Source organism: Mesoplodon densirostris, chromosome 12 (genome assembly GCF_025265405.1).
Source record: "Mesoplodon densirostris isolate mMesDen1 chromosome 12, mMesDen1 primary haplotype, whole genome shotgun sequence".
Classification (NCBI taxonomy): Eukaryota; Metazoa; Chordata; class Mammalia; order Artiodactyla; family Ziphiidae; genus Mesoplodon; species Mesoplodon densirostris.
The window spans coordinates 61,353,020-61,376,693 of NC_082672.1; the positions used below are offsets into that span (position 1 = coordinate 61,353,020).

At 38.9% G+C, this 23,674-nt stretch overlaps 1 protein-coding gene across 2 annotated transcripts in view; it reads right to left on the reverse strand.

The window, feature by feature from the left end:
• KLHL32 (kelch like family member 32) overlaps positions 1–23,674 on the reverse strand; it is a 224,330-nt gene that overhangs the window by 73,806 nt on the left and 126,850 nt on the right. The window contains exon 6 of one of the 2 annotated variants that reach the window (XM_060114788.1): positions 5,619–5,834. The exons of the other annotated variant lie outside the window; for it this stretch is intronic. Coding sequence (XP_059970771.1) covers positions 5,619–5,834 — 216 coding nt within the window. The remainder of the gene's footprint in view (positions 1–5,618; positions 5,835–23,674) is intronic. 2 annotated transcript variants of the gene reach the window in all.

Genomic DNA, 23,674 nt, shown 5'->3' on the forward strand with positions numbered 1-23,674 from the left:
CAAGAATTAAAAGACGTGAATTTGATTTCTAGCTTTGTTACTTCAGTTTGCCATTTGTGACACAAAGCAAAGGAATGCAAAGCAATGCGAGATGAAGAAGCACTCTGGAAACTGTGATGTGATATTCAAATGTGAAGTATTATGATAGTATTGTTGGACACACAGTACTGTCTGAAGTCCTTGCTTCTCCCTGGCCAGATGTGCATTTGGTACAGTTTATCATCTAAGAGATAAAAGACAAAAGCTGAGTACGTCACTAGTGTCCTCTAGTTTCCAACTATAAAGGGATAGTAGCTTTTTGTTTGGGTTCACTTTCTGGGACTCCTCTTGAGGGAAATGATTAAATCAAACTCTAAGGTGGGTAGTTTGTGGAGTAGATAAAAGCCCATGAGGGGCTTATCAAAAAAAAAAAAATCACTGCATCTGAGGTTGCTGACTACTCTAAACAGTATGTGACTTACGTCTCTAGAGATATAAAGTGAATGTGTTATTAACAGATGTTAAGGTCTGTTCTTGTCTGACATCAGTGATGTGACCACTGAATTGTTTGGTCCTGTTATCCACTGAAGTCCAGGCAAAGTTAGACTCAAAGTATAAGGTGGAGCCCTCAACCCAAGGTTAATAAAGGAAGAAAATCACTGACATATGTACAATCCTTATAAAATAGTAAGATAAAGACTTCCCTGGTGGCACAGTGGTTAAGAATCTGCCTGCCAATGCAGGGGACACGGGTTCAACCCTTGGTCTCAGAAGATCCCACATGCTGCAGAGCAGCTAAGCCCATGCGCCGTAACTACTGAGCCAGCGCTCTAGAGCCTGTGAGCCACAACTACCGAAGCCTACGCACCTAGAGCCCTTGCTCCGCAACAAGAGAAGCCACCACAATGAGAAGCCCACGCACAGCAACGAAGAGTAGCCCCCGCTCACCGCAACTAGAGAAAGCCCACGCACAGCAACAAAGACCCAATGCAGCCAAAAATTAATTAATTTTTAATTAATTTTTTTAAAGTAAGATAAGTCCTCTTCACTAAAAGTAGGAAGCAGTTAATAGATTAATAATTAAAGGTAAATAAAACTTCTCCACATTCAGAAATAAAGTTAAGATAAATCTCTTTAACCTAATAATTGAACACTTTTATAAAGCTTTTTACCCCAGGATCTAGCTTCTTACAGTGTGCCCAGCACATAATAAGCGTGTGAGAAATACCCATTTGTACTTCCACAAACTATCCATTTTTAAATGTCCTTCTTACTTCTGCTACTTCAGAGATGAAATAATAATCCAGAGCTAGATAATGGTTTAAAATCAGAAGGATCCCTCCCAATTGGGGTTAGACCTGGAGAGGGAAATGGAGTTAGCTCACCCGTACCCTGCCTTACATTCCATGGTTTGGGGCATTTAGTAGGTGCTCAATAAATACTGATGGATGGACAGCCACACTTTCTCCCTATGCTAGCAAATATAAGAATTTACATTATATTCAGGTTTTTCTACAAACTGTACTCTCATGGAAAGTAATCTCCTCCTCATTCTCAGAAAGGAGAACCTGAGATATAAAAGGCAGAGAATGTACTTTCCTGAGAAAAAACAGATTAGCCAGCACTTCCTATGAAATGAAAACAGACCTAATATGTGGGAGTGGTATGGAACTGTTTCATGATTTCACTCTAAGTTTTAGAGCAGGACCCCCTGGCTCACTAGTCTGAAAATATACGTTGAATCTAACAAGAGAAATTTAACAGGGCCCTGTTGAAACAAAATCCTAAGTAAAAGCTAAAACCCAAAAGCAAAATACAACAGTGGAGATTTGCCAGGTCACGGATGCCAGTGACCTCATGCCCCATGTTTTGTCCTCGGCTGATTTGCTCATTTTTTAGTCTCCTCTTTCCTTGAGCCCAATAAACAATTTAGTGTCTTTCATCTGCAACCTGAGAAATTGCTGGCCTTGAACCCTAAGACCAAACTGTTGAGCTGAATCGAACTGAACTTTTTTAAAAAAGGATTTTTTGAGCGGACTTCTCTGTCCTTATATATCCAAAGTGTGTATATGCTATGGAGAACAGTATAGAGGTTCCTTAAAAAGTTAAAAATAGAACTACCATATGACGCAGCAATCCCACTACTGGGCATATACCCTGAGAAAACCATAATTCAAAAAGAGACATGTACCACAATGTTCACTGCAGCACTATTTACAATAGCCAGGACAGGGAAGCAACCTAAGTGTCCATCTACAGATGAATGGATAAAGAAGATGTGGCACATATATACAATGGAATATTACTCAGCCATAAAAAGGAATGAAACTGAGTTATTTGTAGTGAGGTAGATGGACCTAGAGTCTGTCATACAGAGTGAAGTTAAGTCAGAAAGAGAAAAACAAATACCGTATGCTAACACATATATATGGAATCTAAAAAAAAAAAAAAAGGTTCTGAAGAACCTAGAGGCAGGACAGGAATAAAGACGCAGACACAGAGAATGGACTTGAGGACACAGGGAAGGGGAAGGGGAAGCTGGGATGAAGTGAGAGAATATGTATACGTACAGCTGATTCACTTTCTTATACAGCAGAAACAGCACTGTAAAGCAATTATACTCCAATAAAGATGTTAAAAAAAAAAAGTGTGTATATGGGGCAGTCTCTACATTACCTGTGAATATAAAGTGAAGTTAACGAATAGACCAAGTAGTTTCAGGCTATGGAAGGGAGAAAAAAAATGTCTAGGGGGGATGAAGAAGGCTTCTGTGAGAGAGGACACAAGATAAAGTTTTAAAAGGTCAGATGGAAAAAAAGAGGAGACAAAAAGCACAATCTTGGGGGATTTCATAGGTTTCCAAATCCACAGGATGGTTATCACAGACTGCAGCACATTTTAGCAGGAAAGGGACTGGATAAGGGACAGCAGGAAAAAGTAAAAAAAAATAGTTTGTTCCCTGAGGATAACTTGATGGTTCTTATGATACATCTTTAGAGCCAAACTGCATGAAATCTGGTGAATAGTAAAATATTGGGGCTTTTGCCAAATAAAGGGAATATCTAAGATTACATTATCAGTAGATTAGATAGTGGAAGAGCCACATGCGTAGATGTGTGTGTGTATGTTTGCTGCATTCTCACATAAGTTACCAGTTGCACATAATCGAACAGCACTACCTCTCCATCCACTTTTCTATTACTTGTCCTACTTTGTGCCAATTTCCATTTTTCTCCCCAACACCCCTTGTTTCACTGTTCTTCTTTAAGACATGGGATAGGGATTTGTCAAAGTCAATGAGCACTTTATTACAGTAAGAACGTTCCGTAATGAACAATTCAGCAATTTAATGAGATTCTGTAGATCTGTCTCCAGCCTGTCCGTCAAGTTTCACTTCTATAAAGCACCCTGACACTAATCCTCTGGCATACCCAATCTTCACCCTGGGCTGAATATTAGATTCTTCCATGGTATATTGCATTACTAGTATAACCTCAGCAAAAATGATGAACTTAACTATACTTGAAGCAATATAACTGGACTGATTTGATTTTTATCTATTGGGTTGAGTGCGAGGGAATTACTTATTTACTAAGATAAAGCAAAAACAGTTTCTTATTGCCTGCTGAATGACTAAATTGATAATATTTATGTGAGTCTTTTTTAATCCTTTCTTGAGGACCAGGTATAAAAAAAACATTGCCTGCAGCAGAAAGCAGCTTTTGAAATTCTACATTATAAAATTAATAACATTTAGAGAGGCAATTATGATAACTCTTATGTGAATAGTATGGAATTTTTTGGACACTCACACATCTGTACATTACCATGTCGATATCGGGCAGTGCCTTCAACTGTGCCACAAGAAGAGAAGCCACAAGGATAGTTGGCTCACATCTCAATTAGGTTAGAGATAATTAAATACAGAATTCATTCTAAGTCTTTGTTTTTCCCTTTGGGAAGGAAAGAAAAATTTGGCAGTTCCTCACTTTGAGCTGACCAGAGTAATTCTGATGATTTGTGTTTTCCATAGATAATTTAAATTCATACCAAAAACTCACCCTCACCAACACTTTTGACCTCTGCCTGAACAACCATTATGAGAAATATCTAAGAAGCAGAAAATAATTTATGGCTGATATTTTCTTCTCAAGACAGCGTGGAATACTGGAGATATGAGGGCAGGTGTCAACAAAGCTGAATGTGAAGGTTGGCTCTGCTCTGTAACCCTGAGGCAAGACACTGAAGCCTCGTTTTGCTTGTCTGGAGGATGGAATGATAACAACCATCCTTTAGGCCTGTTGTGATGATAAGTTAATAAGTCTGCAAAGAGCCCAGGTCTTGAAAGGCCCTCAGTACACTGCAGGCCTTATTATCCTCACTGGTGGAAGCAACAGTGAAGAGGGAAGTTGCTGATTAAAGTAAGATAAAGAAAGAACTAAGGGAGGGTTTCCCTGGTGGCGCAGTGGTTGAGAGTCCGCCTGCCGATGCAGGGGACACGGGTTCGTGCCCCAGTTCGGGAAGATCCCACATGCCGTGGAGCGGCTGGGCCCGTGAGCCATGGCCGCTGAGCCTGCGCGTCCGGAGCCTGTGCTCCGCAACGGAAGAGGCCACAAAAAAAAAAGAATGAAAAAAAGGAGAAAGGCACTGGGAAAATTAGCAATCAGTAGAATCAGATGCTGATAATTAACAGCTACCTATGACTCCATTTTGTCCAGAATTAAAGTATTCTCTGAATGTCATTTGATAAGATACAAGGTATTCATTGCCTCATCAGCTAATAGAAGACTTCATATTTTCCCTTGTATTCTGTATATAAATATTTTTCAAATGATCATGAAATCTTGAAAGTATGGCACCCTAGAAGTAACAGGGTGGCTTAGCCACTGCTTCAGGTAAGACAGACAGTATAAAAAGCAGGGGAAGATGGGCTCTGAATGTTTCCCAAAGACACTGTGTGGATTGTTCAAGGATAGTCACTGGGGATGAGCAGAAATGGATTTCAATTGAATAATCAAATTGAAAACACAAAACATCCTCCTGTCCCCTAGGCAAAGGGTATCTGAAAAGAATGCTATGTCAGGTGAAAAAGCAGGGCTTAGGAAAATAGCAATGAATGCAGAATGAACTAAGGAGGGAGATTTTTCCACTGTGAAGGGAGGAGAGCTTCCTCTCATTTAAGGTCCCAGCTGCTCTGTACTGCAACAAAGAAATGTTTCTGAATTGTTTCCAGGAAAGCTCAGAATTTATTCTGATTCCATTGGTCTTAAATAGGCATAAATACCACTTTACAATCCATCCTTCTCATATTCAGTTTAAGTAACTATGTTTCGCAGAGGAATAAAAACCCTTGACTATTTCTGATGTAACCACCTTAGGTTCTGGGAAACCACGGTGAGGGTGTGAGGAATCTCACCTGCGATTCCCTGAGTTAAGCTGACTGGGCTGAGGCCTCAAGCCTCAGGGCTGGTGTTCTCCAGTTACTTGCCCATCAAGGAACACTGACTTCTAAGACTTCAGTTCCAATGTGGACCAAACCAGACAAAATAGTTGTCGTCGTTCCTCAATCCTTTAACATTTAATCATTCCTTTTCATCATGACTTCACGCCAAAAGAGGACCCATGCAGAGTGCCCTTACCTGCCAGATCTGCTCTTCACTCAAGGAGGTCAGGCGGTCGCTCTTCAGGACCTCCTGAAGCAGACAATAAGGGAGCGTTAGAATGTCTTCTGGGCGACTCTTCAGGAGCTCAGAGAGATGTTTCACTAAGAAATCGATCACTGCCTTCTCCAACAAAGTGAGGTTAAAGAGGTCAGCAAGTCTGTACAGATCCAAGTAATTAAAGCTATTTAATTCCTGGTGCCAAAAAAAAAAAAAAAAATGGAGAAAAGATCTCTTAGAAATCAATCCAAGAAAGAGCAAGCAAGAAATTCAGACTGACTCCCTCAAGTCTGCATGACAAGAGTGGGAGAAAGGGAACTGCACTCCACTGATAATGTAAAAAACAACAACAACAAAATCCGCAATTATACGGCTCTGGGCGGAGAACTGTTGTTCTAGAATTTAACGTTTTTCCTTTCTTTGCCCCTCTTAAAACCAATATACTTAAAGACATCTTTAAAAAGGGGCTGAAAGGGGTTTCTGGTTTTACTGGTTAAAATGTTACTTTGCAACTTTTTAGAAACATTTTACCAAAGAAAACAATTTGTCTACCATATTTTACAGCTTTCAGGTGGTAAGTTTTTTCTCCTAAAGATAATATGAGGGCAGGTAGAGTGGAAGCCATGACTAGATGACAAAAACTATAGCCCTACTCTTTTTCGAAAACTTCAAATTAAGTACAAATTTGAGTTAAAAACAACCTATCTTGACTTGAGCTAAAACAAAGACTGTTACATGTAAAGTCTCAGGAAATGAAGACATCTCACAGATTCCTGTCCTGAATAATTCTATATTGAATCCACCTGAGATGGACGATTTATAATTGTTCTTTGCTTTTTGTGAGCCTCAAAAATTCAGGCAATCAATGACAATCTTTTCAAAGATTTTCTATAGCAATGCTTCATTGTGGGGGGATTCTACCTGTCTCTACAAGTTCTCAAACTCAGAGCCAGAGCTCTAAAATAATGCCCCCAGAGAGCCAGGACACCTGTGAAACCTTTGCCTTGTAACTCTGCAAGAACCATAGTGGGCATGCAGGTTTGTTGATAGAAAACTTACCTATTTCAAGTAGATTGAGAGTGGGCTGTGTCCCAGTTTTCCCTCATTTTCAACTTGCAATTATTATTACAATATTTTATAGTAACTTAAGGAATGCAGAATACCATCAGATAGCTATTTTACTCCATTGATTTATTAAGTATTTTCAACATACTTATCCCTTTTTCTAGTAATCTAACAGTATTAAGAACTCTTTCTAAAATCTTTATATTCTATTTTAATGTATCGGTTTCCATAAAATTTTAAGGTTTAAAGGAATATGCTCTAAATCGGCACTGTCCAACATGGTCACCACTAGCCACATGTGGCTACTGGGCATTTGAAATGTGGCTAGTGTGATTTGAGATGTGCTGTAAGTGTTAAATATATACTGAAAGCAAGGAGTAAGAAAAATAGAATATAAAATGTCTCAATAATTTTTACATTGATTGTATGTTGAAATGGTATTATTCTGGATATAGGGGATTAAATATATTATCATTAATTTCACGTGTTTCTTTTTACTTTTTAATGCAGTACTAGAAAATTTAAAATTAACATATGTGGCTTCCATTAAGTTTCTATTGTACAATGCTGTTCTAAATAATGAAATGTATAATGAAGAAAGTGTAAAAACAGATCTCAGAGAAGCAGCTGAATCATCACCACGGCTACCTGATTCTTTTGTTTGTTTGTTTGTTTTGTTTTGTTTTGTTTTACTTCAGATTCTATTTCTTTTGGTGGGAGATGACACTTTAATTACATTCCTAACAGGAGTCAAGCTAGATGACTTCAGGAATCAGCCATAAGATTCTGGCTCTTAATAGCTCTACTGGCCAACACAATTGAAAAGGAATAAATACTTATCTATAAAATGAAGTTTACCACAGTTGACCACTAAAATCCATTACAACTCAAATATCTAAGGGTCCACTCATAGCTATTCAATTAAAATATCTGGGCTTGCCATCCAGCAGATTTTATCAAAGGAATACTGCATATTTTGCCTCCAGCATCAGGTTTTTCAAGTAATGTTTAAACTTATTCTTCAAATCTTACTTTTTCCTATTGGTAAATTCTACTACGGGAGGAAAGAAGATGTAACCCTTGCACATGGAGCTTCCACAACGAACTTTAGGACCATCTCCTCGGGATGAATAAGTTATTTCTGGTCAATACATCTATGAAGCCAGTTTAACTGCTCCAGGACCCTGGATACGATTTCAGTGTCCCAGTAAGTCACTCTGCAGTCCCCCAGACGTGTGATGGGGGTCGGGGAGTGGTGTCAGTGCCTTTCAGGTACCCTGGGCGCATGCGCAAGCCCTGGTTAAAGGTCCTAGGGCAGCGCCCAGCCACACCACACAGAAAGATGAGCATGCAGAGGCGGAAACAAGCAAGCTCTGTAAAGTAAAAGGTGGACGGGCACAGCTGAGGATCAGTGTTTTTTTTCCCACTCGTTGTGCCAAAAAGACGTATATGGCTATGAGTTTGGGGCTGGATTATGTAGCGGTAATCAAATATTCTCTATTAAGCATCTTTACATCTTTGTATAGAGACACTGGGTTTCTTCTGATTAGAAGCCTGCAACTTAAATACAGGCCAATTCAAAACTGCGGACAACCAGAGAATTAATTTAATTTAATACAGGATTTTTAAAAGTGTGCTTCTTTTCTGCTGTGTTTCGTTTGACTGTAATTATTTAATGCCTGCTTCCACAGTCCTGAAATGTTTTTGTTTCCTAAGGGTATAATTTTATATAACTCCCAAATCCAATCTAACACAGCATTTGATATTAGTGGAGAACTAAGGCTAAATGCACAAGTGTCAATGACTAAGTGAAGAGCAAAGGGGAACTGAACTGACACATACCCGTGTACAAGAAAAACAACAGTTAAAAGTCTGCTCGTGGACTTCTTGGTGGTGCAGTGGTAAAGAATCCACCTGCCAAAGCAGGGGACACGGGTTTGAGCCCTGATCTGGGAAGATCCCACATGACCCGGAGCAACTACGCCCGTGCGCCACAACTACTGAGCCTGCGCTCTAGAGCCCGCGAGCCACAACTACGGAATCCCACGCGCCGCAACTACTGAAGCCCGCGTGCCTAGAGCTCGTGCTCCGCAACAAGAGAAACCACCGCAGTGAGAAGCCCGCGCCCCACGACAGAGTAGCCCCCACTCGCTGCACCTAGAGAAAGCCCGTACACAGCAATGAGGAGCCAACACAGCCAAAAATAAATAAATAAAATTTTAAAAAGTCTGCTCCCTATCTTTACCTTTTCATTTCTCCTCTCTTCTGCTTAAAAACATAATTTCCCCAAATCTCCTGTGCTTTTTATGTATATCAAAGGTTTCCGTTCCCCTTGCCATGCATACTTGGCACCTCGGTAGTTACACTGTGTAAACTGGGGAGTTGAGGGAAAAAAGAAAACCTTCACTGAGGTCTTGATACTACAATATACATTCCTCCTACTGGAGCCAATGTGTTTATGTGAGTCTTAAGCAAAATCATCACTTCTTGTTCTTTTGGCTAAGACCATATGCAAGCAAAATAATCACCAATAATGCTGCTTTTAAGGATTCCCATTAATGTGATTAAGGAGGTGGGAAGCAATGGTTAAACTGCATTAAATGCTCACCTGTAACACTCTACATGGAAAAAAAATCATCACTGTTATGAAAGTAGTGCCATTATGTTTCTGGTAATAAAAAGTAATAAATTTGTCCATTTCATAAAATTCAGGAAGTACAAAGTATGGGAAAGAAAACAAAAATGATTCATATTTCCCCATGCAGAGATAATCACTATTAATGTTTTTGTACATATTTCTAGACTTTTTTGAAAGAAGTCTTTTATATTTCAAAGAAAGAGAAAGAACAATTGTATTCAGGAGCAGAACAAACTGTCAACAGCCATAGGCACTTGGAGGCAACCCAGGTTGGTGGACAAGAGCAAAGGCCATAGAATCAGGTAGACCTGGTTCAAATCCAGTGCAAATTCTTATCATTGGTTATGACCCTGGGTCAGTCACTGATCCTCTGTTATTCCCCATTTACAAAATGGAGAGTTCACCCAGTTCATAGGGTCATTGTGGAGATAATGAATCAAAAGCACTTACCGCACGGCTTGGCACATGGCAAGCAGACAGTAGATTTGGCAGGCAAGGAACAATAAAGGACATTTGAGCATTGTTGTTTGGCATCCATAATCCCTGATTCATCACTGATGCAAGGAGGTCAAAACAGAGAATGTGGTCCCTTTAGATATCAAAGTCTTAAGTAAGCTGCACCATTAAATCAGGGAGAAGGAGGACAGCCAGAGTAAAAACCATGCAATTGAGTTGTAAACTGATTACATGTTAATGCCTCTCACGTCTATATTATTAGCCCAAATCTCTCTCCTAAGCTCTGAATTCATTTTCCCAACTGCCGATAAGAGGACATCTTCCCTTGGATATTCCACAGCTATACTGAACTCAACATGCCCACATTGAACTTATGTTTTGCAAACTTGCATCTTCTCTTTGTTCTAGTTATGAGATTGTCTCCCTTCTCTTACATTCTGTGACGCAGAAATCCAAGTGCCCAGGTAGAGGCAGTGGTTTTGAGTTGAAGTGACAGCTCAGCAACAAGAAACTCTCTTGAGTGAAAGGAAAATCTTTTTCTTTTATTTTTCTAAAAAGGTTTCATTTCTGTCACACTGCTTCTCACTTGAAATTTAGTTTCTATTCAGAATTATGGTGCATACATTGTTGTTCTTTGGGGAATCTTTTTAAATAGTATTTATTTTCCTCTGGTTTAGGGCTATTTGGCTTTTCTCTTCCCTTCTATTTGTTTCTTATAGTGTGAACGACAAGTGAAATAACAGAAGAAGAACCATAAAATGTGTCCCCAATCCTATACCAGCTATGGAATAAACACCAGTTTTCCAAGCGCAATAATTCTTAAACCTCATATATTCCCCAAATTCAGTCTTTTGGTGTGGCCTATTTCTCTAATTAATTAAAATGGTTATTCCCTAGATTAACTATTGAATATGGCAGGGAAAAGAAAGCACAAGAAAGGGAAATACTATCTTATGTTGGCTTACGTTCAAATGTAATTACTTTTGTGAGGCAAATTACTGGGTGGTAAGGACGTGAGTGGTAGGCAGTAGTGTAGTTTGGGGGCGTGGGTAAACCCTGTGACCCTTTTACCAAACCAGGGGAGGCAAAAAAGTCCACCTTTGTGATGGATGTCTCCTGGTGGGGTTCTCATCTGTAGCTGAGTGACTGGCCACTGTATTAGCAAGTGTCTTTCAATATCCCAATTAAGCAAGTACTAATAATTAGTGATGAAACTCCATACAAGACTCTTTTTATATTATAAAGAAAGATTAGAGAAGATTTAAGCCTATCGCTGAACCAATGTCACCCAGACTCACATTCTAATACACTTTCTTGAATGGGAGAAAATGGTGCAGCCTTATAGCTGAGGTCTGCATGTTCACTGCACATAACCCACAGCCTAGCTCATGTATGCCACAGCCTAGAGATGTGTTGATGTGTGCCAACAGTGATACAAGCTGAGAATCAATAATGCATATTTCTAATACAGAGTCTCTCTTAGTTTCAGTCACACCCATGTTGTGTCCCAGCCTGTCAGTAACCCCTTGACCATCCAGCACTGCAGTTTAATCATAGCCCTGGCAGGGGAATTATGTGGAACATAGAAAATATTTGTCATCTTGTGACTGCATCTACTGTAGACTATCCCCAAAATCTGCCCCACAAATACTCTTCCTCAAATCTAAGAGTCCTTGTTAAACTGACAAGATTAGGAAATCTGATGAAGATGCTTTAATACTAAGGATACCCATGCAAAACATGGCCTTAATAACACCTATTTCTCTTGTTGGCTCATGTAATTCTGAGAACATTACTAACTTACAAAACAAAAATAAGCATCAGCAACCTGTACTATAAGAATGGAAAACTATGACCTATGCTCAAGATAATAAGAAACCTCTCTCAAGGTCAAAATAAAAGTAAATGCCATTTTGATTTCCTGAATTCCCTCCTCCCCCCTTCTAAGATAACCAAATTGAACAGGATTCCACATTTTTCTAGGTAATAACACTCAAAAGATGTGACTATTTTGACAATGCTGTGTTTCACTGTTATAATTATAACCTTTCTTTTCCAATTATTGATGCTCTTCACTTATACCCCCTTCAAAATGTCACCTCCGTTACCACATGTCAATACTTTACTACAGATAAAGATGGTCAGGGGAGATAGTGATTTCTATGCCTCTCATGTAATAACATGCATGAAACTTGAAGTTCTATTATAAAATGTTGATATTGCATCACATTCTGAGGAGTCCTCTAAATGAGAAGTCACCCTTGTTACAGAAGTCAAGAAATCTTTTTTTAAAAACTATGCCCGGGACCTCCCTGGTGGCGCAGTGGTTAAGAATCCGCCTGCCAACGCAGGGGACACTGCTTTGAGCCCTGGCCCAGGAAGATCCCACATGCCGCAGAGCAACAAAGCCCGTGTGCCACAACTACTGAGCCTGCGTTCTAGAGCCCACGAACCACAACTACTGAGCCCGCGTGCCACAACTACTGAATCCCATGCACCTAGAGCCTGTGCTCCGCAACAAAAGAAGCCACCTCAATGAGAAGCCCATGCACTGCAACAAAGAGTAGCCCCCGCTCACCACAACTTGAGAAATCCCGCATGCAGCAACGAAGACTAAATGCAGTCAAAATTAATTAATTAATTAATTAATTTTTTAAAAAAAACTATTCCCAAATAGATTCAAAATAGCCTGATACAGGGACTCTGCATATAATCAAATCAGTATGATTTGATCTTTAGCAATGTTAACCAGAAGTTAAATAAAACTATTGTACTGGCTGCTTATAGAGACCAAGTACCAAGTTAGACATAATAAATCTGAAGCCCGTTGTCAGTAAGTCCTAATGCTTCCCACTTCAAGTCTCCTGTCACAAACCACCAAACTTGTCACTAAGCTATTCGTGCATGTTATCTTCCAATAAGTAAAAACATTCCTAGTAAACTACTAAGAAGGTTTTACATCTTATGTTTTTTGTATCCTGTACAATGTTAATCACAATGCTTTATCACAGATTGTAATTTAAAAAGTATTTGTTGGATTATGAATTTAAAAGAGCAACATGTTTTTAAAAAGTTGTTTTTTGTTTTTTGTTTTTGTAAAAAGCACCCCCACGACTTCAAATGGAAAGAGGAAATGACAGTTTGGGTATAGGTCTGATTTTACAATTGGGCAAAATAAACAGATTGCTCACAGTTAAGTGAGAAAGGTGCTCTCAAATATTTGATCTGAACTTAGAAAGTTCTCTCTTGATGTTAACTACCCATCAGGGCTTTTATATAATTGGTTAACATGGGGGAACACCCACTTGTGGTGCCAAATGCATCCGGCCTGGCTTCCACAGTGAATCTCAGGTCTCCTGTCTTTTTACATGTTGATTTTTCTTTCCTTCTTAGAATGTCAAAAAGGAATCTTACTTCTCTTTGTATTTAGTGATAACCAGAAATATATAAATGTCTATGCTGTTTGCCAAAAGTATATCAAGCATTATCAGTGTTGGGAGGAGGACGACAACCGGAATTAGCTTCCTCTTCCTAAGCAAGACAGACCACTCCAGCGGGAAGGATTGTTTCTTCTTCTGACTTCTCATTTCAGGAGCTACTTGTATACTTGAATATTTACTTAACCCTTTGCCACTGGTTACATACTTTTTCCCCTAGTTGTGTATAAAGGTACAGACTGTATCTGTACTTCTTTAGATCTTCCTCTCAGTCTTCACAAAGGGCACTTTATAAACTTTGATGGATGGATAGTGGGTAAATAAGAAAGAATATCAGACCTTTAAAAAGTCAACTTTTATTGCCTTTACTTCTTAGTTTACAGGAAAACATTGATTCTCCTGCTCCTCTAAAATTATCCAAATATTTAAAATATTTGAATAGTAAATATTAAATAAATTGATTAAATATTTTAATCTTTAAATATTAAAAATGCCTAGAATGTTAGCCACTCTGGAAATAAATATGGCAGCCCAGAAAGAGAGAGAGAGAAAAGAAATAGCTATTGCCTAAACTTTTCATAACTGTATGCTGTTTTGGGGCTACCATTCAATATCAGGTGTATTGTCATTTTATTCTTTATGACTCAGAAAGATTATAAGTTCAACTTGTTGTGCATGTTTATTTGAGTTTATAATTTTATATTTTCCCTGTCGCTTTCACTAGGTTGTAAGTGTGGAGACAAGGAACTGGCTGCATGCTTAGTTTGGAGTTGTAGAAAAAGCACATGATTTTTTTTTTTAAAGAGTTGTTAAAATAATTTCATTAGTGTATCAGTCAAGGTTCTCCAGAAAAATAGGAGATACACAGAGAGACAGATTTTAAGGAACTGGCTCACAAGATTGTGTGGGCTGGCAAATGTGTACAGCAGGTCAGCTGGCTGGTAACTCAGGCAGGAGTTGAAGGTACAGTCTTGAGTCACAAATTTGTAGATCAGGCTCACTGGCTGGAAATTCAGGCAGCATTTCTGTGTTACAGTCTTGAGGCACAATTCCTTCTTCTTCAGGAAGTCTCAGTTTTTATTCCTAAGGACTTCAACTGATTGGATGAGGCCTGCTCATCAAAAGTGGTCTACTTCATTTAAAGTCAACAGATTTTAGGAAAGCACATGATTTGAAGCTGACACATATGGATAGCCTCAGCAAGTGATTAACATCTCATTAGAAAAATCGGAAAGGTGATCTGTGATAAGGATTTCCAAAAACATATGTAAAGTACCTTCCACATAGTAGATGCTCAACATACAGTAGCTGTCTCATTATTATTATTCCCTTTTAAAAATACTACCAACAGTGCTTAAGCTATAGCTTTGCATATTCCACAAATTTTACTCACTGATAGGGTAAAGAGAAGAAAACACTGAATGTCTAATATGGACTTTGTTTTTCTACAAATAACAGCAAAAATCAAAGTTGTTGTGTAACATCATTCATTTCTTTTGTACTTAAAAAACACTTCACCAGAGATAAAAAAAAGGAGAATAGATTGAGACATTATACTGGACCATCACCAAGTATGTATTACTATAATGTACTCTGGTTCCCATGTTCTATATTACACACAGCAGAAAAGACACACAGAGAAATCTAAGGATGGAGGAGCTGCATTTCTTTATGACCTTATTTGAAAGATAAACTCCTTGGAGAAATACAATTTATTCAGATTATCAAGACCCTGCTGTGCAAATCTACATTCTGGGAGCACACTATGGAGATCAAAAAATATTTACTTTATTCTGTTGGGTATAAAAGCTTTTAATGAATGCATAATTAAGGCAAAAAAGAGTGTATACAGCTTTAGAAATTCCACTTCTGAGCCAAGCCATTAATATCCAAGGCACCATACCCAGTTGTGATTCCACCTGTTTCCTAGTTGGATTACAACCTAGTTATGAATCAAGGCATTACATGACTACAGGACCTGGTGCTGCAGAAAAGGACTGCACTCCAGGACTAGAGAAAGCAACATAAAGGGCTTTGTTGTGGATGTGTGGTGAAGGGCTAGCCCTTTGGAACATGTTGAAACAAACAAATAAACAAAACCCCAAACCTTGGGGTGAATCATGTAGGAAAAAAGTCATCATGCATATCATAAAGGGACCTGTAAGTTTTCTCCATAACATCTTATATTAGAGTTGATGGGATAAAATCTAACAGTTATGGAAGAAAAAATGAGTAAATCATTGACAATGCAGGCCAGATTATTTGCGATATGATCAAATAATGTAAAACCAGGTATTTTTATTTGTATAAATATAGAGATATAGTTATATTTGTATACAAACAAACATATCTGGACAGCTGAATGCAACTATATATTCATGTATTGATACAAATATGCATATGATACAGTGTGATTAAACTAAAACAAAACATCAGCAGCAATTCAAAAATACAAGAAAAAAACCCAGCATGCTCTAATTCTTGGAGTCTTTGAAGGCCTGTTTAAATATATTTGTGCTGTATAACAGAGGAATTCTACAATTAGGTTACTAGTACACTTTCATAATCAACTGTATGCATAATAGCCAAGGCTCATGAATAACTTTATATTGCTCCTTGGGAAAGTCTGTAGTAAGCTGGAAATCCAGTATGAAGGAAGCACAGAGACACAGCCATCAACAACTAATAATTCTGGCCCCAGTCACGATGTGCTGCAAAATGCTACTGCAAAGTTTACTTTGCATAAGTTTACTTTACTTTTCAGTGATTACCACTGAATTATGGACTATAAAGAGGAAATTAATGTATACTTTCCTTTCTTTAATCAAAAATAGTCTATCTGAGCAACTGGAGCTTTAAAACAAAAATTTCAATAATCACAAACCTTTTTTGAACGATGAGAGGCAAAATCAGGTTAAAATTTTTTTAAAGAATAGTAGAGCCTGGAAGTGATTCTGGTATATTTCCTTACTTAGTGCTGCTACCCAAAGTCAGCTGCTGAAAATTAGCCCAATTCTGCAGAATTTCAATAATCTCTCAGTTATCCACATAGACTTTCGTCTTAATCATTATTATACATAAGAATGAAGACTGGTAAGGTTTTTTGTTTCAAGTCTTCATTGTTTTGGCTTTTTATATTTTGGATGCTATGCAGGATATATAATATCAATATTTTACATATTTATATATTTTATATATAATGTAACTTTTTCATATATTTATAACTGGGACCAGTTCAAATTTATCTAGATATTATGACACTTTCAAAATCTCAATATCAGTGACTTAACAGGCTGGTAACTGATGTGAATTGAGGTGGCAAGAGCATCTGAAGCAGTGGTTCTCAAACTGTGGTCCCCAGACCAGTAACATTAGCATTACCTGGGAACTTGTTAGGATGCAGATTCTCAGGCTCCTCCTCAGATCTCTTGAATCAGAAACTCTATGGGTAGGGCCCAGCAGTCTGCTTTAACCAGCTATTCAGGTGATTCCACACACGGTCAAGTTTAAGAACCACTGATACAGAGTATACATTTGAGTGAAGAAAGAAATGACTCTAACCTGCATAAATATATTCTTGCAGCAGAACAAGATGCATGATCCCAGTCCCTCATCCCAGACTCTGAAGAGGGCAAACATTATACTCAGTGTATGGGGCTGAGGCCACAGTACCTGAAGCTGAACTAACGACACAGATTAGCAGTTATTTCCCAGAGCCTGAGCACATGTCCCTCAAAAGGCAGCAAGGAAAAGGTCAGCAGCCTGCTCTAAAGGATGTTTGTGGAGGGAGAGTGAAAAAGGGGGTGGGGGAGATGTCTAGGAAGGAAAGACAGCTGGAGAGAGGGAGGCCTATGGACAGCAGTCTCCTTGTAAGGACTAACTTAGATCTTTCTTCTGTTAAACAAATGCACTGCCTGTATTTCCCCAGTCGGGGAACTTAGGATACCATGCAACTGTATTACAGAAAATTCCTATCACAGGGAACTCTCTTGGCACATGTAGAAGGAACACAAACAAACATGCGTTTCTAAGCAACTACTATGCACTAGAGCTAGAAATAAAAGATTTTTCCAATTTCTCCTTGAATTCTGTATATGAGGATGCAACAATATGTTTTATTTACAGGAAGGGCAGGGGAAACCATAAAACAAACCTTCCTATCTAAAAAGCAGCAACGTCATTGTATATATGTGCCACATCTTCTTTATCCATTCATCTGTTGATGGACACTTAGGTTGCTGCTTATATACAATAGAATATTACTCAGCCATAAAAAGAAACAAAATTGAGTTATTTGTAGTGAGGTGGATGGACCTAGAATCTGTCATACAGAATGAAGTTAGTCAGAAAGAGAAAAACAAATACCGTATGCTAACACATATATATGGAATCTAAAAAACAAACAAACAAAAAATGATCATGAAGAACCTAGGGGCAAGACAGGAATAAAGACACAGACCTACTAGAGAATGGACTTGAGGATATGGGGAAGGGGAAGGGTAAGCTGGGACAAAGTGAGAGAGTGGCATGGACATATATACACTACCAAGTGTAAAACAGATAGCTAATGGAAAGCAGCCACATAGCACAGGGAGATCAGCTCGGTGCTTTGTGACCACCTAGAGGGGTGGGACAGGGAGGGTGGAAAGGAGGGACATGCAAGAGGGAAGAGATATGGGAACATATGTATATGTATAACTGATTCACTGTTATAAAGCAGAAACGAACACACCATTGTAAAGCAATTATACTCCAATAAAAAATAAATAAATAAAGTAGAAACACCAAGTATCATGTTGCTTTTAAAAGCATCAATTTTTACTATTTATTAAAGTATAATTTCAGTGTGATGTTTTCATTTATCAGAGACAGGGAGAAAGTGATGGTTCATATAATTATTTGTGACTTTTCTTTTCTAAAACAATACAGGCACTTCCACAAAAGCTAAGAGAAGTGGCACAGAGGAAAAATACCTTTTACAGAATGGTTATTATTTCCAAAATATTCAGGAACAGCCTTGTCCAATATGCTGTTGATTGGAAGTAGGTAGTAAAGTTTGTGAAATTTCCAGGAATGAAGAAAGACAGGAGTGATGGTAGTGGGTAGGAAGGTTAACTGTGGAATTAATAGAGAAATTCACAAGTGAAGCATGCAATTCTACTGGCTCTGGTTTTCAGGGTACCTACTGCATGTAGGATACTATGCTATAGGATACTTTGCATGCACTATCTCACGAACACTCCAACACTCCTAAGATGTACATTGTATATAGATTATCATATCTGTATCACATCTGTATTTGTGGGCAAAGAGGTCATGTAACTTGCCCAAGGTCACAGAACTCTGGGACATGAACTTATATCACAGGGAGATAGATAAGTAAATCAATACAAATAATACGGTGTGATCAGCACTCTGGAAGAATGCCTGTAATTAATGAAGAGGAGGGAAATCCACCTCCAACTAGGTGGATTTATCAGGCAGCTCTGGAAGAGGAGCTATAACACATGAGCAAACTACTTGCAGGTTAAAGAGGAACTCGTAGGGTGACATAACGAGGGAAGAATAATCCATGGAGAAGAAGGCTTCATACAAAGAGGTTTGGGCACGGGGACATGCATGAAGTTCACAATGATTGTGGTATATAGCATGTGGGTAGTAACTTGTTTTTTTTTTTTTAAAAAAAAGAAGGCTAAAGCAATAGGAAGTTTCATAATAAAAATGGAACCTGTGAGTCACTTCAAGAGGAATGAACCTTGTTTTGAAGGAGGCACTGGGGTGAGGCAGGAGTGAAGGCAGGTAGTTCCACTGGTTAGCAGGAAGCTTCTTTAGTCCAGGAAATAAGTATTGAGGATTTGAATTAAGATGGTGGAAATGGAAATAGAGAGAATGAGAGAGATTTAAAAAGTTAAGGGAGTTCACCCAAGCCCTGCACACAGATGTCTGTAACAGCTTAATCGTAACTGCCTAAACTTGAACTGACCAAGATGTCCTTCAGTAAGTGAAGGGGTAACTAAACCGTGGTCCATCCAGACAATGGAATACTACACAGCACTAAAAAGAAATGAGCTATCAATCCATGAAAAGACACAGAGGAGATTTAAATGCATACCACTAAGCAAAAGAAGACAACATGGAAAGGCTACATACTGTATGAATCCAACTATATGACGTTCTGGAAAAGGTGAAACTGTGGAGATAGAAAAAGATCAGTGGTTACCAGGGGTTGTGGGGAGGGGAGGGAGGGATGAACAGGCAGAGCACAGAGGATTTTTAGGGCAGTAAGACTATTCTGTATGATACTGTAATGGTAGATGCATGTCATTACACCTTTGTCCAAACCTACAGAATGTAAAACACCAAGAGTGACCCTTAATGTAAACTGTGGACTCTGGGTGATAGTGATGTGATAGTAGGTCCACCAATTGTAACAAATGTACCTACTCTGGTGGAGGATGTTGATAATGGGGGAGGCTATTCATATATGGGGGCAGGGGGTACATGGGAAATCTCTGTATCTACCTCTCAAATTTGTTGTGAACCTAAAAATTACTCTTTAAAAACAGTGTCTTCAAAAAAAAGTTAGGGAGGTAGAATTGAAAGGTTTTGGTGATAGCCTATGTGTAGCACAAGGAGATGGGATATTTTAGGATGACTCCTGGGTTTCTGGCTTGGGTTAACACTGAGAAAGGTCATATGCCTGTGGGATATCCAACAGGAAATGCTGACTAGGCAGTTGGCTTAGAGATGATAAAACATGCTATCCTTGGGTACAGTAAGAATAGGGCACATGAAGGAGAAAAGAAATTAAAGGGACAAGGTTAGAAACTTAGTTTGTAACCAGGAGACAGGGATCCAGCCTGTGTTTTAGGGAAAGTAATTGTTTTGTGGGCCGGAAAAATAACTTAGGTTGTATAGCAAAGTATTGATTAGCTTTAGTCAACAGACAGGAAGCTCAGTTGAGCTACTGCAGGAACATCTAGGAAAAATAATCCAGATCTGAATGATGGCAGTGACAATGAAGAAAGAGAAGAAGGCATATGTGAGAACAATTTAAGAGGCTAAACCAATAAAATGTATTGAGATTCATGAGATCATGGAGCAACATAAGATTATGCCAAGGTTTCTGGTTTGGGTTGCTACAAGGATAATGGTTCCTTAACAAAGAGTGGGAGGAGGAACAGGTGAGTAAGACTGGGTGACAGTGAACTGAGATGCATGTGGATGCCAGCCAAGTGGAGACAGCTGAACACAGAGCTTGGAGCTCAGGAGAGGAGACTGCAATCCTCCAAATGTGGATGAAAGTGATGGTGAGCAGGAGAGAAGAGCACACACATGGCATCACTGTACCCAGAGGGATATTCACAGAGCTGATGGAAGAAGAGTTTGTAAAGGAACTGAAAAGACGTAGGAGGAGACCTAGGAGAGAGTCTTGAGAAAACAGAAGTGTAGGAAAGAAAGGAGCTAATAACCACTGTCGGAAGGCTGTAGAGTGGTCACATTAAAGACCATAAAAGGCCCACTGCCTTTGACGACTAGGAGGCTTTGGGGACCTTTATCGGAACAGCCTTTGAGGAGTCATGAAGGCAGAGGACTGAGTTCAATAGGACTGAAGAATGAATAGGAGGTAAGGAAGTGCAGACACTGTTCCCCGTTCGGTAGTGAATGGAAGGAGCGAGTTGTGACAATGAGAAAAGAAGAAAAGTTTCTCCCATCTTATTGATCCTCTTTTAAAAATGAAAGGAAGGTGCCAGTGGAGAAGACATTGGAACCATGGGAAACACAGGAGGTACCTGATGGATCAAGTTGCTGAAAGGCAGTTTAGCCTTAGAGAATAGGGCAGACATTTAACTGTGGGCAGAAATATTTGCAGGTGGAGGGTGAACAGGAGGATGAATATCTTAAATGAAACATAGATTTTCTTTTAATGCCCCTAATTTCAAGTATTGATAACGGAATTAAGTGAGATTGATTTTGTTTGCTTTGTTTATTGATTCTGAACTCTAGCATTAGTAAAATATTGGAAACATCTTATTTTTGAGAAAAATAGGCTGAAAGTGATTTTAAAATTGCCCACCACACAATAGTTAGCTTAGAATAGAAATTACTAATATTAGAAAAATCCTTCAAGACAATCCTTCTTGTCTTTAAAAACTCACAAACAAGGAAGACAGAGTGAACCCTAGATTACCCACATAACAAATTAAAATGCCAAAATGACATCCTTGGCCAGCCAGTGTGTCTCTGGGTTGTCACTGACATCCTTTGGTGTGGGCTTAGGGAAGAAAAGCCAACATAATAGCATATGAAAAGATTAAGTGGGATCCTAAAATGGCTGCTAAAAAACTTATGATATATTTTACAGCCAAATATTAATGATATTTGAAAAATTTGATATTCTGGATCACCCATGCCAGATAGCAAATACTCATGATTAGAACAAATAATTAGTAGCTGGCTATGATTTAGTAGGGCTGATACATTTCTACCCTTTCTGATCATTTTCACTGACTTAAAAAAATATGAAAGATTAAACTGTTTGTAATATATTTTCCAAAATTCATACTTTAACTTTCTCCAAATACAAGAGTATCAGCTCTAGTGAACTATGGAATAGCACTCAGTGTATTTGATTAGGGGCATATTCAATATATATGTTGGTATAATCATTTGTCTTATCTAATGCAGGAAAAAAACAGCTCAGCAGTGGAGAAAAACGAGTGTAAGTTATAACTTCTCAACCCTGAGAATAAATTATTCTATTCAGAACAGCCACTATATATTATGTATTTAGGAGATACTGCTAATTTAATAATTAAAATTATAATAATACATTGTTTGGAAGAGATAACCTCCTATAAGTCATTGTAGTATTACTTAGTTTAAAAAAATAATACTCTTAAGAAATACTGTAAAATATGCAAGATCTTCAGTGCCAAATGCAATCCCCATAGAAAGTATTTTCAACTTAAAAAAAACTGTATTCAATGGGTAAAACTAATGTAAGACTGACTTATTAACATATTTTCCTCCCATAATATAAAATTTCAATATTTAAGCAAGAATAAAATTACTGAATGGATGCACCATTCGTTCCCTCAACACACACTGCTATGGACTGAACTGTGTCCTTGCAAAATTCATATGCTGATGTTCTAAGTCCCAGTATGATGGTATTTGGCGATGTGATTTTGGGAGGCAGTTGGGTTTAGATAAGGTCATGAGGGTGGGGCCCTCAGGATGGGATCAGTGTTCTCATAAGAAGAGACACCAGAGGGCCTTCCCTGGTGGCACAGTGGTTAAGAATCTGCCTGCCAATGCAGGGGACACGGGTTTGAACCCTGATCCAGGAAGATCCCGCTTGCCGCAGAGAAACTAAGCCCGTGCCTGCGCTCTAGAGCCTGTGAGCCACAACTACTGTGCCTGTGTGCCACAACTACTGAAGCCCACACGCCTAAAGCCCCTGCTCCGCAGCAAGAGAAGCCAACATAGTGAGAAGCCCACGCGCTGCAACCAGAGAAAAGCCTGCACGCAGCAATGAAGCCCCAACACAGCCAAAATAAAATAACTAAGTTTAAAAAAAAAAAAAAGAGAGAAGAGACACCAGAGAGCTTGCTGTCTCTTTCTCTCTGCCATGTGAGAACACAGCCAAAAGGTGGCCATCTGCAAGTCAGGAAGAGAGCCCTCATCAGAGCCTGACCAGGTTAGCACCTTTCTCTTAGACTTCTAGCCTCCAGACTGTGAAAAATAAATATCTGTTTAAATCACCCAGTCTGTGGTATCTTGCTGTGATAGCCCAAGCTGACCAATACAGACACTGAGCTCTTGTGATGCGATGGGAGGGAGGGGGTAAGATATAAAGAGATGTAAGGCATGACCCCTGCCTTCAAGAGTCCCACAGTATAATTGGGGTGGGTAAGACCCAGAATTCTTCCTAATACCCTCATGAGAGAATAACATTCTTTAAACCTTTGTACCTTCACTGAAGAGAGAAAATGACTAATTCTCATGATAGTCCATTTAGTGTAAAACTAAATGAAGACAAGGGATGACTAATAAGCATCAGTCACAGAGGAGGGAGATTTAGGGCAGGAAGTCACTTCCTCCCTCCTGCTCCCTTTACTTGGCTTCTGAATGATTAATAGTAAGAATTTTGGCTTTGCTCTACGAGACAATCCAAATGTGCACACTGTAAACAGAACAACCCTTCAATCTGGGGAAATGATCTTTTATGGTTGTAAAATCAGAAAACAAAAACAAATGAAAACAGAATAGAACCCTCCCCCGACCCCCGTTTTCGTTACAGTGATAAAATGCTCTACCTAGAGCACTCCTGTCCCTTTCGTCTCACATCACAGCAGCACGTCTCCTCTTTCAGGTCACGTCTTCCCCATAAAAGTGCTAAACTAATGCCGCTTAATGACAAATTAATGTCCATG